Raw genomic sequence first — 18,453 nt, forward strand, 5'->3', positions numbered from 1 at the left:
GATGTGGGTAGGGAGCTGGGGTTTCAGTGCATTACACATGACAGCTAGAGTCTGAGTGTGAATGAATGTGGCTTTTTTTGTCTGTTTTCCTGGCACTACTTCGCTGAAATAATTTTACAGAGTTGAACCCAAACCTCCCAGTGACACCAAGAATCTTTTATTCTCCCTTTTAATGATAATTTTACTTTACTTCCCATGTGGCTTAAATCCTTTAATGTAAATGTTGCCTTCAGCAACAATAATACTATAAAGAATATCTTAATCAGGAACTCACCAGAAAATTCTCCTGGATGCACCTACAAAGTGCCATGTAGAAATTGTGGTGAGTTTTATGTTGGGGAGACTGGTAAGGATCTTTCTGTTACACTTAAGCAACATAAATATAAGAACAGGACAAGAATCAAATGCCTTGTTTAATCACATTAAAAACTGATAACTGTATTGACTGGAGTAATGCCATCTCAGTTATTAACTCTAACTCCAGTACCAAAGAAATATCACCAAATCTTCCATTATCAAATACACAAAGAATTATAACCTTAATATTAGTGAAGGTTTATACAACGTGGATAACTTTATTGTTGATAAAATTTGTTAACAATTCACTTTCTTGTCCACATAATAAGTTCATGATACGCTCGTTGTCTGTCTTGGACAATTACTTGTTTACCAAATGGTGTCCTAGCTATGTCTCTTCATTGTACATCAACTGACTTATATCTCTTTCTTGTATCTCTTATGATGATGTGATTATTACACGAAAGTGCACTTGGGAACTTCTCGTGTTTCATTTTTCCCGTTGGACTCATAAGAATATATTTGATCACATGCAAAATTGTGATCCTTTCCAATATCTATCTATTTTCTATCTATTTTGCTTTGTCGCTGTCTCCTGTGTTTGCGAGGTAGTGCAAGGAAACAGACGAAAGAAATGGCCCAACCCATCCCCAGACACATGTATATACATACACGTCCACACCCGCAAATATACATACCTATACATCTCAATGGACACATATATGTACACACACAGACATAAACATATATACACATGTACATAACTCATACTGTCTGCCTTTTATTTATTCCCATCGCCACCTCGCCACACATGGAAAAACATCCCCCTCCCCCCTCATATGTGCGAAGTAGCGCTAGGAAAAGACAACAAAGGCCCCATTCGTTCACACTCAAGTCTCTAGCTGTCATGTAATAATGCCAGAAACCACAGCTCCCTTTCCACATCCAGGCCCCACACAACTTTCCATGGTTTACCCCAGATGCTTCACATGCCCCGATTCAATCCATTGACAGCACGTCAACCCCGGTATACCACATCGATCCAATTCACTCTATTCCTTGCCCGCCTTTCACCCTCCTGCATGTTCAGGCCCCGATCACTCAAAATCTTTTTCACTCCATCTTTCCACCTCCAATTTGGTCTCCCACTTCTCCTCGGTTCCCTCCACCTCGGACACATATATCCTCTTGAGTGTGAACAAATGTGGCCTTTTTTTGTCTTTTCCTGGCACTACCTCATGTGTGTGTGTGAACTATTTCATGTGTGGCAGGATAGTGACGGGAATGGATGAAGGCAGCAAGTATGAATATGTAAATGTGTATATATATGTATTTGCCTGTATATGTTGAAATGTATAGGTATGTATATGTGCATGGGTGGGCACTTATGTATATAAATGTGTATGTGGGTGGGTTGGGCCATTCTTTCGTCTGTTTCCTTGCACTACCTCGCTGACACAAGAGATGGTGAGCTGTGGTTTTGGTGCATTATACATGACAGCTAGAGACTGAGTGTGAACGAATGTGGCCTTTGTTGTCTTTTCCTTGCGCTATCTCACGCACATGCAGGAGGAGGGGGTTGTTATTTCATGTGTGGCGGGGTGGCGACGGGAAAGAATAGGGGCAGACAGTATGAATTATGTACATGTGTATATATTTGTCTGTGTGTGTATACATATGTATACGTTGAGATGTATAGGTATGTATATGTGCATGTGTGGATGTGTATGTATATACATGTGTATGTGGGGGGGTTGGGCATTCGTGGGAGACAGCGACAAAGTACAATAAAAATAAATATTTTTTTCTATTATCATTTTACTTTGATGCTGTCTCCCGCGTTAGCGAGGTAGCGCAAGGAAACAGACAAAAGAATGTATATACATATATATATATATATATATATTTTATTATATTTTTATTTTGCTTTGTCGCTGTCTCCCGCGTTTGCGAGGTAACGCAAGGAAACAGACGAAAGAAATGGCCCAACCCACCCTCAGACACAATGTATATACATACACGTCCACACACGCAAATATACATACCTATACATCTCAATGTACACAAATATATACACACACAGACACATACATATATACCCATGCACACAATTCACACTGTCTGCCTTTATTCATTCCCATCGCCACCTCACCACACATGGAATACCATCCCCCTCCCCCCTCATGTGTGCGAGGTAGCACTCGGAAAAGACAACAAAGGCCCCATTCGTTCACACTCAGTCTCTAGCTGTCATGCAATAATGCCAGAAACCACAGCTCCCTTTCCACATCCAGGCCCCACATAACTTTTCATGGTTTACCCCAGACGCTTCACATGCCCTGATTCAATCCACTGACAGCACGTCAACCCCGGTACACCACATCGATCCAATTCACTCTATTCCTTGCCCTCCTTTCACCCTCCTGCATGTTCAGGCCCCGATCACACAAAATCTTTTTCACTCCATCTTTCCACCTCCAATTTGGTCTCCCACTTCTCCTCGTTCCCTTCACCTCCGACACATATATCCTCTTGGTCAATCTTTCCTCACTCATTCTCTCCATGTGCCCAAACCATTTCAAAACACCCTCTTCTGCTCTCTCAACCACGCTCTTTTTATTTCCACACATCTCTCTTACCCTTACATTACTTACTCGATCAAACCACCTCACACCACACATTGTCCTCAAACATCTCATTTCCAGCACATCCACCCTCCTGCGCACAACTCTATCCATAGCCCACGCCTCGCAACCATACAACATTGTTGGAACCACTATTCCTTCAAACATACCCATTTTTGCTTTCCGAGATAATGTTCTCGACTTCCACACATAACATGTACACATGAACATACATATATATACACAGGCATATAGATATATACATATGTACATACATATTCATACTTGCTTGCTTTCATCCATTCCCATCGCTAACCTGCCCACAGGAAACAGCATCACTACCCCCAGCTTCAGTAAGGTAGAGCCAGGAAATCAGACAAAAAAAGGCCACATCAGCTTACATCCATTCTCAAGATGTCACTTTCAATACTTTATTATCCTTGATCACCACTACCCACATCAGTGAGGTAGTGCCAAGAAACTGACGAAGAAAGACCCATCCACTCATATATGCCCATACATATCAACACATATACATACATATACACGTGTACATTTTCATACTCACTTGCCTTCATCCATTCCCGGCACCACCCTGCCCAACCGGAAACAGCATTGCCACCCCCTGCATCAGAGGCAGTGCCAGAAAAACTGATAAAAAAGCCACATTTGTTCACACTCAGTATCTAGCTGTCATGTGTAATGCACCAAAAACACAATTCCCAATCCACATCCAGGCCCCACAGTCATTTTCATGGTTTACCCCAGATGCTTCGCATGCCCTGCTTCAATCCATTAACAGCATGTCGACCCTGGTATACCACAATGTTCCAATTCACGCTATTCCTTGCATACCTCTCACCCTCATGCATGTTCTGGCCCCAATCACTCAAAATCTTTTTCACTGCATCCTCCCACCTCCAATTTGGTCTTCCACTTCTTGTTCCCTCCACCTGTGACACATGTATCCTCTTTGTCAACCTTTCCTCAATCCTTGGCAATGTTGAATAGACAAGGAGGCCAAGTGAGGATATTCCCTCTAAGGCTCAGTTCTCTGTTCTTAACGCTACCTCGCTAATGCAGGAAATGGCAAATACGTATGAATATATATATACTTACTTTCTCCCCATGGAGTATCTCCTATCTTTATAAGGCTCCTGCAACACTCTGGAAGCTGGCTAGGTTTACTGGTCAGGACAACAGGCCATAGTGTGTAGTGATGTTATATGTGTCTCCAAGTGCAGTAAGTGTTGTAGTGATGGGTGATGTCAGAGTGTAGGTGGGAGGGCGTGACTCATCTTTGTCTGGGGAGTGAGATCTCTCATTGGTGTATGTCTGGTGGAATAGTGTTTAACACAGTGTTGTGAAGTCAGTTGTTTAGTGCTTATTGGATTATTTCTGTGTAATGCAATGTCAGTGTTATATGCTTGCAGTGGGGGGATCTGTAAGTAGTGGTTACTGATGTGTGAGGCAGAGCTAATCTTTTTGTTTCTATTTGAGGGTTGGTGGTTTGTTATGAAGTGGTATGGGTGGTAAAGGTTTAGTGATGGGTGATTTGAGAGTGGTTAATGTGAATGCTGAGGGTTAACTGAGACTGGGGGCTTGGGGTAACCAGTGCTGTGAATAAAAATGGGGTACGTTTTGTGGAATATTGTGCTGAAAAAGGACTGGTGGCTGAGAATACTAGGTTTGAAATGAGGAAAACACATAACTATACATTAGTGAGAAGGGTGATGGAAATCAGACATTGTTTGGTTTTATATTAAATGATAGGCATGTACAGGAGAGGCTCTTGGAAGATAATGAGCTGAGGGGGGATGCTGGTGGGATGTCTGATAATTACTTGATGAAGGTTTGCTGAGGCTTTTGGAAAAGGGGAAATTACATGGGTATGAATTTGGATGTGAAAGTCAGCAAGCTTGCAAAAGAGGTTTGTAAGGAGATATCAAGAGACAGACAGACAATAAAAAGGCAAAAGGCAAGAGTAAATGAAGTTTAGGGAGTGTGTGAGGAATGGGCTATGTTTAGGGAAGCACTGCTTACATGTGTAAAAGAAGTGTGTGAAGTGCAGGAGCTGGAAGATGGACAGGTTAGAAAGGGTAGTGAGTGGTGTGATGACAAAGTTGCAGGAGGGAAAAAAAAAAAGTGTAAAGGCGATATTTCCAGAGAAGGTGTGCAAGTTATTGGGACATATACAAGAGAAAGCAACAGAATATCAAGAGAAAGGTGAAGCAGGTGAAAAAGAGGGCAAATGAGAGTTGGGAAAATATCAGCAAACTTCATGGATAAAACAATGTTTTGGGAGGAGGTTAACAGTGTGAAAAAAAATGAGAGAAAATGGGAACATTAGTTAAGGGAGTCATTTGGGGAAAAGATAACAAGCAGACATGAGCTGAAGGAGAGGTAAATAAGTATTTTGAAGTATCACTGAATACATTTGATAAGGTGGCAGATGTAGGAAGTTTTGGGTTAGTGAGGTACATGAAGCGAGTCCATCATGGCAAGTCGCCTGCTGCCTCCATATATCACATCATTCCAATTCACTATCAAATGCACACCTTATACCTTCTTGCATGTTCAGGACCCAAGAACTTAAAATCTTATTCACTTTTCCTTCTATTTCACACTTGTCCTTGTCCCCTCCACTTCTGACACATATGTCCTCTTTTCACACATTCTTTCAAAACAAAGTCTTCTTATTTCAACACCTTTTTTTTCTCTTTTCATTTCTTACTCGATCAACTCTTCCCACACAAGAACATATTGCTTTCAGACATTTCATTTCCAAAACATTCACCCTCTTATGTACATTCTCATCAAAAGTCAATGCTTTGCATCCAGACAACACCATTGAGACTACTATAACTTCTATGTTACCTATTTTGACCTTCCATGATAGTGACCTCTCTTTCCACACATTCCTCAATGCTCCAAGGACCTTTGCTTCCATCCATAACCTATGACTCATTTCAGGTCCCATTTGCTGCCATATCAACTCCCAGGCATCTAGAAATCTTCATTTCCAGCCATCAAACTCACACCCCAACAAACCAGTCTCCCTCAACTGTCTAACCTAATAACCTTGCTTTTATTCACAAATAGTCAACATTTACCTTTCAAACAGTCTCCTAAACTCATATGCCAGCTTTTACACTTTCCAATTCTAATCTGCCACCAGCGCTGTGTCATCAACAAACAACAACTGCCACCCTTTCCCCAGCTGACTGAATATCCGTCCCTCTCTCAAAGACCTTTACATTCATCTCTCTTACAACCCCATCCATAAAAAGATTAAATAGCTATGGTGACTTTACACACTTCTGCTCCAGACCCACCTTCACCTGAAACCACCCTCCTCTCTACCAATTCACGTATACACCTTACTCTTTTGACAAAAACTCCTCAATGCTTATGGCTTTTCTCCCACATCATATATGTAACACCTTGCACAAAGCATCTTCATCAACCCAATCATCATATGCTTTCTCCAGATTAACAAATGCCACATACAAATCCTTCTCATATACATTCTTCAAAGCACACACCCCATCTTCAAATCCTCTACTTCTCCAGAAACCATAATTGTCCTCCCAAATCTGTTGTTCTGTGCATGCTACCACCTTTCAATCACCACTCTCGCATATAACTTCCTGATACACTTAGCAAACTTATACCTCTGTAATCTGAACATTCATCTTTGTCTCCCTTGCTTTTATAGAGTAGCAGAGTACAAGTAGTTGAATCACTAATCTATGATTCACACATACACTGAAAATACTAGCTAGCCATTCAATAACAAAGTCACCAACTTTCTAAAGAAATTCAACTGTAATACCAATCATTCCAGCTGCCTTGCCACATTTCATATACCCACCTGGGTATTAGGGGGGTTAGTGAAGACTGCACTGTGAGCCAGCACTTTAGTTGCTGTCAAGTTGCACTCTTCTAACCCAGGTAGCTGTCTTTTCTTTCAGCCTAACCCACAAGTGGTCGACTGACATTCTGTCCACAGACATATAATCTCTCCTTGTCACACATAACACTTGACAACACTCAACTCATGCAGCTCATTCTTTTTAACTGTAGATTACCCTGCGGTGAGCACTATGAACAAACCCTGCCTTCTGGCAAAATGGTATGAGCATTAGAGAGTAACAGTAGGTAGGAGCATTAGGTAGAAACATTAGTTAAAAGTAGTAGGTAGCAACATTCGGGAAAACATTCGGTAGGAACATTAGGTGGGAGCCTCTGCAGCACTGCACTGGACTTGCCCTCTGCCAATGCCTGTTAAGGAAAAGGCACTAAAGGCTAATTAGTGGCACTGAAGTTCACTAGTTATGGAGACTCTATTGCCATGGCTACCCCTGAGGGAGTTCCATAAGGGAACAGGCATCAGCGATGTAAATATATAGATAATTGTAATTAATATCATAAATATCATTATTCATTACGTCATGATACCTTTTCCAGGGGCTCCTGCAGCTCCAAGGTTGTGCTAAACACATTAGCAAGGACAAATGGACTCCTATGAAGCATGAAATTCTTTGACAAAACTGTTCTCTGATTTCTCACTAACAAAGATATAGCCAAACATGCAAGAGGAAGAGTGAACTGGAGGGATGTGGTATACAGGAGCTTGTGCTGTTAAGGGGCTGAACCAGGGCCTGTGGAGCTGTCAAGGGAAACTTTGGAAAGGTCTGAGGGGCCTGGCAGTGGATTGGGGGTCTGGTGTTGGTGCGTTACATATCACAGCTAAAGAGTTACTTAAATGAACCTACAAAAGAAAAGTGTTAGGGAAAAAAGAAGAAATTCTTCAATAGTAATAAACGTGAATGAGGGAAAACAGTTTCAGTGACAAAACAGAATGCAAAAGATGCTAAAATGCTTAACCCTTCAGTGGGCAATAACTTTTGACCGTATCATTCAAAACAATGAGAAGATTCAAGAAAATGTAAGTCTGTGAGATAGGGCCTTCTGAGTATCAAAATCACTCCCTGAACTAAAGAAACATTCCATTACAGAGACACAATTAGAAAAACTTGTGAGGAATCAATGAGAGACAAATACCCTCCAATCATCATCAACCCCCACTCTAATTTCATGGGGTGGATCAGGTATATAAACCCTATGAAATCTGTCATAAATATCCTCTTACTTGCTTTCTGCCAGCCCTAGGAGTCCCATCTTCTGAGGTTGATGATGCACCCAGGAAGCTGGCGATGTCAACCAGTTGAGACAACAGTTCATAAATTGTTGTGATGTTTGTGCATCTTCGCACAGAGAGTGAAGGGCAAATTGACTAGTTATGCTAGTTGCATTACAGGTATGAAGGGTCTTAGGAAATGTTGAAAAGGTGTTCATGGTCTTGCAGTGATGGGCGAAATCTAGACAGTAAAGGGTTGAGAGTGACTTGTCCCTGTCTGGGGAGTGTTTCTAATAAATTAAGTAATGGATGCAGTTTAAGACCGAGTTAAAAGGTCATATGTTCAGTGCTTGTTGGATTATGTCAGTGTGTTTGTATTTTGTCAATGTTATATTTGTTGGAGGTGTGGAGATCTGTGAGTAGAGGTAACTGAAGTGTGAGGCAGGGTCAAGCATTTTACTTCTACTTGGGGGTTGGCAGTGGGTTGTAGAGTGGTTTGGATAATAGGGATCTAGTGCTGCTGTATAATACAGAGGGCCTTGCATGTTAAGGTAAGGCTGTATGGGAGGATCATTGTTTCATCATGGTGTGAGCATGTGAGGTTGCCAGGCAGACAATGATTGTTTTGAAGGAACTATTTTGTGTGGTTCAAAGCTTTGTTACATTTGCTTTTGATAGGTTGGAAGACCAGGGAGATGAGGTATAGTTTAAAGTGGAGCAAATGAAGTCTGTATATGATGTTGGACCCTTTTTTTAAATATCTAAATCAAACCTGGTACTAGTTATTATTCTCAGGGCATCTAGTCTGCGTGTTGCTTTTGTGTTAGCGTTAATGACATGGGAAGCGTGTCATATGTTATGTCGATGTATAAGTCGTATGTGATACCTAAACTTCATCTATCTATCAACATCTCTTGACACCTGTTCCCTCTGGGAACTCCCATCAATGGGGTGGCCAGAGCAAAAGTCTCCACTTATCCCTGTCCTTGCATGCCTCCCTCACAAACACCAATCCATGCATTCTTCTACTATTTCTCCCCCTCCAGTACTCTTCCTCTCCATTTCCCCATATCACAGGTGGTCTTCCTCTTACTCCAACCCCTTTAATGGTACTATCATACACTCCTCCGGTAAACTCCCCAACATGCATTCTTCCCACTTGCCCAAACCACCTCAAAGTATTATGTTTCACCCAATCTACCACTCCAGAATTCATTTCCTTTTCATTCTTTGCCACATCACAACTTTCATGCACCCCCTTCATTTCTTTTTCTTTCTATCTAGTCAAACTACATGCTCCTCTTAAACAGCTCTTTCATAGCCTTGATTCTTGACCTCTGTGACTCATTCCATGTCCATATTTCTGCTGCACAGGTCAGGGTCAGGAGGAATAAGCTGTTGCTTACTGCCTAGAATGGTTGTTGTTTTGCCAAGTGGGAGAAATTGTCTATTCAAAGTAACAAGACATGAGCAGGACAAGTCTGTCTGGGGGGAAAAAAAATAAAAGACTGACAACTTCCATGAAGATGTAGATACTGTTCTGGGTGAACCAATGTTCTAATTGTGTAATGTACAGCTGCATGCCTGATGTTGCAACTATGGTGCCAGGTTGTTGTGATGTGATTGTGAGGTCGTAAGCAAAGAAGAATCTTCATGTTGAGGTTTGCCTGAGGTAATGAGAGGTTATGTAGGAAAAGACTAAGGAGAGGTGGAGAAAGAATAGCTCCTTATGGAACTCCACAGGAAGGTCAAAGTGTTTTGGAGGTGAAACCACTGAGTGAGTGAGTCTGGCATGATAGCTCATTGTGAAACTGGCTAACCATTTTTTGTCATTGCTGAGGAGGATGGTGTCAAGTATTTTTGTATAATGACACGTTGGAGAACACATCCTCCCACTGTCTTGTATAAATTCTACCCTAAGTACCCAAACTTTGAGAAAAAATTATGCACAACAGAACCAAACAATACATCTCACACTCTCCCACGTAGCAAACACTTTGCCATCATACATCCCACTGAGTTCACACATGTCCTGGATGGATTTTATCAACCATGACCCCTGCCTGCACAGTACTAGTGGCAACAGACATCACATATATCCCTAAGCAGTTAAAAATAAACATCTTCAACTAACATGTTAAAACATCACCTATGTTTTTATAAGATTTATCTTACTTTTCTACAATGCAAAATAATTTGACTTATCAAGTAAGACCAATATGAACTCTGTGAACAAAATACTGACACTGCATTTGATCCCAAATCAGTCCCCTGACATACTCATCATATATATTCCTAGATCTAACCGATTCTTTCAATAAACCTATCCATCTCTTCTGTGGTTTACCTTTCCTCCTTGTACCTTTAATCAAATGCTGCTACTGTAAACCTGTTGACTAACCTAACACCTGTCACACATCCTAGTTTTATTCCATCTATCTGTATATCTGCATGACTAAACTAACATCCCATCTAAAATGTCTCTCATCCAAGCACCTTCATAATGAATTCTTAACAACACATATGCTTATCTTAATTATTATTTACTCTATCTCCTAATTCTATTTACTCTATGAAAGTTACCCATCTCTACAGCTATCTAACTATTTACCTACCTTAACCCACATAAATTTGGGTTTCACATCCATATACAAGTTATGACAATCAATATTTAATGCATGCTTCTCGAACATTCTATACTGAAATCTTTTCAAAGCACAATAGGTCTCAGTGAAGGTCCAATTTCTCTCTCATAAATTCAGCTTTGCCAATGCCTATAATAGCAAACTTAACTCCAAAATACCTAAACATATCCATATTTACCAGTTCTCTTCTTTTTGAAAAACATAGTACACTCTTAAATCTCATATGAGTCATACTTTTATTCACATTCACTTTCACAATCCTCTTTCCACATACATCAGAGTATCCCACTATTCTACCCAACCCTTCCTACATAAAACAACTGTGGTACCTTACATTCTCATTCATTTAACCTTACCACTATGTTGGTATCACCTACACCTTAATTGCACCTTACATAATGCTTCAACCATAAAAGAAATGATACAACCACAGTAACATCACATGATTCTGATACATTCACAACTTTACTTTTAATCAATCACTCATAACATCACCCACACTCACATGCAAACTACACACATTAAAAACTCTTATAATAATAAATGTTTTCAGCAAATATCTTACTAAGTCAAAACTTGCCTGCTAAAGAAAATTAGTGCATAATGATGAAATATACAGCAAAACAGCCAGACAGCACTTGAAAGGTATAAAAAATTGAAGAGAAGAAATAAGATATGGAAAAAAGATATTATTCTTTTAGCAAAAACTTGTGAATAAGGCAAATGATAATCATAAACTGTTCCAAAAATATCCCTAAAAGTAAACTGTTTAAAAACACATAATTAGGGAGAGGGATTCAAAAGGATCAGCTGTTGTATGCACAGTGGAGGATGCTATAACTCTAACTCTTATGAGATGATAAGGAAAAAAGACCATAAAAAGTATTAAAACTGTTAAATATAAAAGCAAGTATTTGAAAAGTCCTGATAAACAAAAGTCAAAGAAACCAGATGATATCTTTCCATGTATACTCAAGCAATATGTAGTAATACTGGATGCACCACATGATGTGACATTTAAAAGAATGAGAGAGAGAGAGAGAGAGAGAGAGAGAGAGAGAGAGAGAGAGAGAGAGAGAGAGAGAGAGAGAGAGAGAGAGAGAGAGAGAGAGAGAGAAGGGGGGAGAGGGACGGGGAGGGGGATGGGGGAGGGGGAGGAGGGTGGATGGGGGAGGGGGAGGAGGGGGGATGGGGGAGGGGGAGGAGGGGGGATGGGGGTGGGGGAGGGGAGAGGGGAGGAGGGGGAGGGGGAGAGGGAGGGGAGGGGGAGAGGGAGGGGAGGGGGAGAGGGAGGGGAGGGGGAGAGGGAGGGAGGGGGAGAGGGAGAGAGAGGGGACCACATGACCCATCTAATAGAAACGCTATTTGTAAACATTGTGAAATATAATCAGGAGGCATGTGGATGATCTAATTGCAAAGGAGGGAATAATCATTAGAGAAGTAGCAGGGGGTTCATTGAAAAGATCGTGCACAACATATCTTCAGGGAATTTAAGACAAATGAACAGTGGTGTAAGTTAAAGGCATGGGTGGGTGGACCATGTTTTCTGACTTCTAGAAAGAATCTGCAACCATCCAACATGAGAGGTAGGTTGAGAAGCTGGATCTTCTGGCAGGCATAAAAGATGATTCCTTCAGCATTATGAAATTAATATTAAGTGGAAAAGAACAGAGAGTGCATATCATGGTGCCTTTCTAGGTGGACTGAAGTAATCTGTGTTGTAGTGGAGGGCTTGGTCTTGACAGCACAGTTACACTTGTTCTATAAACAGATGAATTGTCAGAAAAACTGAAACCATAGTCATAAATGCTTACAGTTCATGATGATATCAAGAGAAAAGTAAGGTATAACACAGACTGTTTATTAGATACATGGATGATATAGTTCAAGATAACCAATGGAGTGTGACGAAGATGTGACACAATGAAAGGATGCTTCCATACGATAATAGTCTTGAAGTAAACCAACTAAATGAATCCATTTGTGACAGGGGCTTAGGAGCTGACACAGTACCTGAAGTAAACCAACTAAATGAATCTATTTGTGACAGGGGCTTAGGAGCTGACAAAGTACCTCACCTACCACCAGAGAACAAATCAGAACTGTTAAGGAGACAAATTATCTTTTTTGTAAACACCAAAACTGCACTAAAGAAGAAGGATAAAAAAAATTTTGGCTGAATATTTACTGAATACATTAGACCTATTAGAGTAAGCTTTCCCAGTCTAGTCACCTCACTTAAATATTTTTTTTTTTTTTAATATACTTTGTCGCTGTCTCCCGCGTTTGCGAGGTAGCGCAAGGAAACAGACGAAAGAAATGCCCCCCCCCCATACACATGTATATACATACGTCCACACACGCAAATATACATACCTACACAGCTTTCCATGGTTTACCCCAGACGCTTCACATGCCCTGCTTCAATCCACTGACAGCACGTCAACCCCGGTATACCACATCGCTCCAATTCACTCTATTCCTTGCCCTCCTTTCACCCTCCTGCATGTTCAGGCCCCGATCACACAAAATCTTTTTCACTCCATCTTTCCACCTCCAATTTGGTCTCCCTCTTCTCCTTGTTCCCTCCACCTCCGACACATATATCCTCTTGGTCAATCTTTCCTCACTCATCCTCTCCATGTGCCCAAACCACTTCAAAACACCCTCTTCTGCTCTCTCAACCACGCTCTTTTTATTTCCACACATCTCTCTTACCCTTACGTTACTCACTCGATCAAACCACCTCACACCACACATTGTCCTCAAACATCTCATTTCCAGCACATCCATCCTCCTGCGCACAACTCTATCCATAGCCCACGCCTCGCAACCATACAACATTGTTGGAACCACTATTCCTTCAAACATACCCATTTTTGCTTTCCGAGATAATGTTCTCGACTTCCACACATTCTTCAAGGCCCCCAGGATTTTCGCCCCCTCCCCCACCCTATGATCCACTTCCGCTTCCATGGTTCCATCCGCTGCCAGATCCACTCCCAGATATCTAAAACACTTCACTTCCTCCAGTTTTTCTCCATTCAAACTCACCTCCCAATTGACTTGACCCTCAACCCTACTGTACCTAATAACCTTGCTCTTATTCACATTTACTCTTAACTTTCTTCTTCCACACACTTTTCCAAACTCAGTCACCAGCTTCTGCAGTTTCTCACATGAATCAGCCACCAGCGCTGTATCATCAGCGAACAACAACTGACTCACTTCCCAAGCTCTCTCATCCCCAACAGACTTCATACTTGCCCCTCTTTCCAAAACTCTTGCATTTACCTCCCTAACAACCCCATCCATAAACAAATTAAACAACCATGGAGACATCACACACCCCTGCCGCAAACCTACATTCACTGAGAACCAATCACTTTCCTCTCTTCCTACACGTACACATGCCTTACATCCTCGATAAAAACTTTTCACTGCTTCTAACAACTTTCCTCCCACACCATATATTCTTAATACCTTCCACAGAGCATCTCTATCAACTCTATCATATGCCTTCTCCAGATCCATAAATGCTACATACAAATCCATTTGCTTTTCTAAGTATTTCTCACATACATTCTTCAAAGCAAACACCTGATCCACACATCCTCTACCACTTCTGAAACCACACTGCTCTTCCCCAATCTGATGCTCTGTACATGCCTTCACCCTCTCAATCAATACCCTCCCATATAATTTACCAGGAATACTCAACAAACTTATACCTCTGTAATTTGAGCACTCACTCTTATCCCCTTTGCCTTTGTACAATGGCACTATGCACGCATTCCGCCAATCCTCAGGCACCTCACCATGAGTCATACATACATTAAATAACCTTACCAACCAGTCAACAATACAGTCACCCCCTTTTTTAATAAATTCCACTGCAATACCATCCAAACCTGCTGCTTTGCCGGCTTTCATCTTCCGCAAAGCTTTCACTACCTCTTCTCTGTTTACCAAATCATTTTCCCTAACCCTCTCACTTTGCACACCACCTCGACCAAAACACCCTATATCTGCCACTCTATCATCAAACACATTCAACAAACCTTCAAAATACTCACTCCATCTCCTTCTCACATCACCACTACTTGTTATCACCTCCCCACTTGCACCCTTCACCGAAGTTCCCATTTGCTCCCTTGTCTTACGCACTTTATTTACCTCCTTCCAGAACATCTTTTTATTCTCCCTAAAATTTAATGATACTCTCTCACCCCAACTCTCATTTGCCCTTTTTTTCACCTCTTGCACCTTTCTCTTGACCTCCTGTCTCTTTCTTTTATACATCTCCCACTCAATTGCATTTTTTCCCTGCAAAAATCGTCCAAATGCCTCTCTCTTCTCTTTCACTAATACTCTTACTTCTTCATCCCACCACTCACTATCTGATAAAGAAAATCCAACAAAGAGCAACAAACAAGGTACCTGATATAATGGAGCCAATTATAGATAGATATTAAAGGCAATAAATTTGGCCACACAAGAACAGAAGTGGAATGGTCAAGATAAGACAATACCAAAACTGACCAAAAGTTTATCATTAGCAAACAAATAGTAACAAGATACTGAACAAAATACTAATCAAAAAACAAGTTAGAGAAGATGTGAAGAAGTACTTCTAGAAAGAAAAAATAGCACATGGATGGAATAAGCGTCATGATATGACTACAAATGTAAACAATCTTGAGATATTTATAAAGCTGAATGAAAATAGTCTGTGAGATGGGGTCTCATAGCAGTAGACCATCCTCCCTGTGCAAACAAACAGGAAATTGTATGCATGCATGCACATATGAGAACAAATTAAACTACATATGTACAGTACAATACAATAATGGCTGTAATCTAAGATATCTTTCTTTAAAATACAATGTTAATACAGGTAACAGATGCTGTAGTATTTCATTCATTACTGGCATGAAAAGAATCTAAACTGTGAGGTAATAATGTCCTTAAAACAGATGTGGACATTTTTTTTCATACATCAGTTCCCTATAGCAACCAAATACCACTTATGCAAGTTATAACTAACATAAATATTCCTTGATAATCTATAATAAAAATTACTAGATATAAACAAAAACAGAATTTATAGTTTAAAGCTTTTACATTATTAACCTAATAAAATCTGAGAAATGTTCTACCTTGTCAAAACACTCAAAATCTTATCATATACATCTGATTTTCATGATGAATTCTGATACATACTGCATTCATGCCAATATATCATACAAACTACATAGAGCATTTATATATACATATTTACCATACATGTTTACCATATCCCACATTAGCAAGGTAGTGCCAGGAACACACGAAGAAATGGCCTCAGTCACTCACATCCACTCTCTATTTTTTTTTGTGTATGTGTGTGTGTCTCAGGGAAATATGGACTTGTCTGGAAGGAGAAGTTCTTTGATGAGATTTTTACTTCATCAAAGGATACCTTTCACGTGAAGGGCAACATCAAGCAAGTGGAGCCTGTTAACATTCTCTCTCTCTCTCTCTCTCTCTCTCTCTCTCTCTCTCTTTGTGTATGTGTGTGTATATATATATATATATATATATATATATATATATATATATATATATATATATATATATATATATATATATATATATATAGGTTGCAAAAGTTTCCATTTGAACATTTCATTATCTCATAAAGCCCTGGATCACACAGCAGGACAACATACACAACCAAGCAGAGCACACCATACTTGCAAGCTCACTTTCTTACCTTATTGTGAGGTCCTCAGTGATACTGCAATCTGTCACTCTTTCAGCCAAATCTGCTTCCACTCTCCCATCCTTGCTGAAAACACTTGCCAGATACTTAAAATGTCCATCACTTCCATACTCACACCAACTAATAAGTATCTTATTCATATATGGATAAAGACCTATGTTACACACAGTATATATATATATATATATATATATATATATATATATATATATATATATATATATATATATATATATATATATATATATATATATATATATATATATATATATATATATATATAAACTTGACATAAATTTTTCCTCTTCTTGAATAACAAAAATGCTTGCTATTAGAGGTTATATTATAAATTAACCCTTTTGCTGCACTATCAGATTTGAGGGGGTGACTTTAAACAACCAATTGTCTATTGACAAAAAAGTCCTTATTTGTTATTTCATTTTACTTTTCTATTGTTAAATTCATCTTTTTTTAAAACATGATACTAGAAACACCTTGAAATCATATAAAAGCATGAAAACTGGTTTAGAAAGATTTCAATTTCATCAAAAGTCTATTCTCACTAAAATCAACTGAAATTAATAAGAATAATGACATATAAAGCCTAAAGAATTCTACAATATTTTTTGCATAGTAACAACACAGCATGGACAAATAGTATGCCACAGCATACTATTTTGTTAATTTACAAAACTTTGCCTAAAATCTATTAAAAAAATTCCTCGAGAAATCTTTTTGTAATAAGTGAATTTTTCTTAAGAGGGCCACAATTTTATTCCCCACTATTTCAAGTATGCTAGACAGAACTTTTGTTTGAAATACAATCATCCTTTGAATTTTACCACAGTTTAATCTACAGGAAATTCTTTTTTGCTATTTCACATTGATTACAGACTTCAGTATATCTATATTTCATCACATGTGTGGAACAAGTGTATTGTTATGCAACTAATCATTTTTATTCGTAACATCTCAATTGCCACTCAGAATTGTAAAAACACCTACAAATCCACGAGTATGGAAAAGAGAATATGAAACAATGAGGTATGACTCTGGTGTTATTTTGAGGACTACATCCATTCCAATTCATATCTCCAAAAATGACATATACATTACATAACATTTTATTATTTGAGACCTTATTCATGTCATTCACACCTTTGAGCAATATATTACAATGTTATAACTTTAATGCTATAAAACTGGTGAAATTTAAAAGAACATGCCCACAAGCTGAATCAGCTGTGTTGTTTACATTCAAAGTGTTAAACTGTTCATTTGTGGCAGCATGCATAGAAGCTTGAAGAATATTTCAAGGTCTCTGAGGTACCCTAAATCTCACAGTAAAGGAAACTGTTTTGAAATTGTAGGGTAAATTCCAGTGTCTCAGACCGGGGAAAGATAATCTACCGATAGCTGAATGATGCAGTGAAAGGGTTAAAACACATTCAAATATACTTATTGGAAATTGCTATAAGTAATGGATAATAATACTTTTCAGAGCAAAACACATCATTACTATCAAGAATTTATCATTTCAATTTCTATTTCAATATAGAAATATGTCAACAAGGCAGGACTCTGACATCAAGTTAGATCTTGAAGTGTGTACATTACTGAGATTTTTCTGTTGATCATTAGTTCACCGACATCCTGAACCAACGACCCATCAACACATTAAAAAGATAAGCTTTCACAAATATGCACAATATAAATATCAACAAGTGAAAGTTTAATTCTTTTCAAAATTACACAATCTTTCCTTTTACTTTGTTAATACTCATATATGGGTATGAGCATAATGCTGCCATAGCCTAACTCACTTTTGTATGTTTACTTCCAGTATCCTAGTCATGATTTGTTCGATGCATATTTGTTTCACCTGGTGCGTAAGATTTTTATGTGAAATATTAATATAATAATAATTCTATTATCATTATTATACATAATTGCTGTTTCCTGCATTAGCAAGGGTGCGCC

General features: G+C 39.2%; 1 protein-coding gene across 1 annotated transcript in view; it reads right to left on the bottom strand.

Annotated features, from left to right (window-relative positions):
- The window catches only part of LOC139748610 (MAP/microtubule affinity-regulating kinase 3-like), a 370,334-nt gene that overhangs the window by 52,791 nt on the left and 299,090 nt on the right, over positions 1–18,453 (bottom strand). Inside the window, exon 17 of the mRNA XM_071661752.1 lies at positions 16,465–16,539. Coding sequence (XP_071517853.1) covers positions 16,465–16,539 — 75 coding nt within the window. The remainder of the gene's footprint in view (positions 1–16,464; positions 16,540–18,453) is intronic.

Source organism: Panulirus ornatus, chromosome 5, assembly GCF_036320965.1.
Source record: "Panulirus ornatus isolate Po-2019 chromosome 5, ASM3632096v1, whole genome shotgun sequence".
Classification (NCBI taxonomy): Eukaryota; Metazoa; Arthropoda; class Malacostraca; order Decapoda; family Palinuridae; genus Panulirus; species Panulirus ornatus.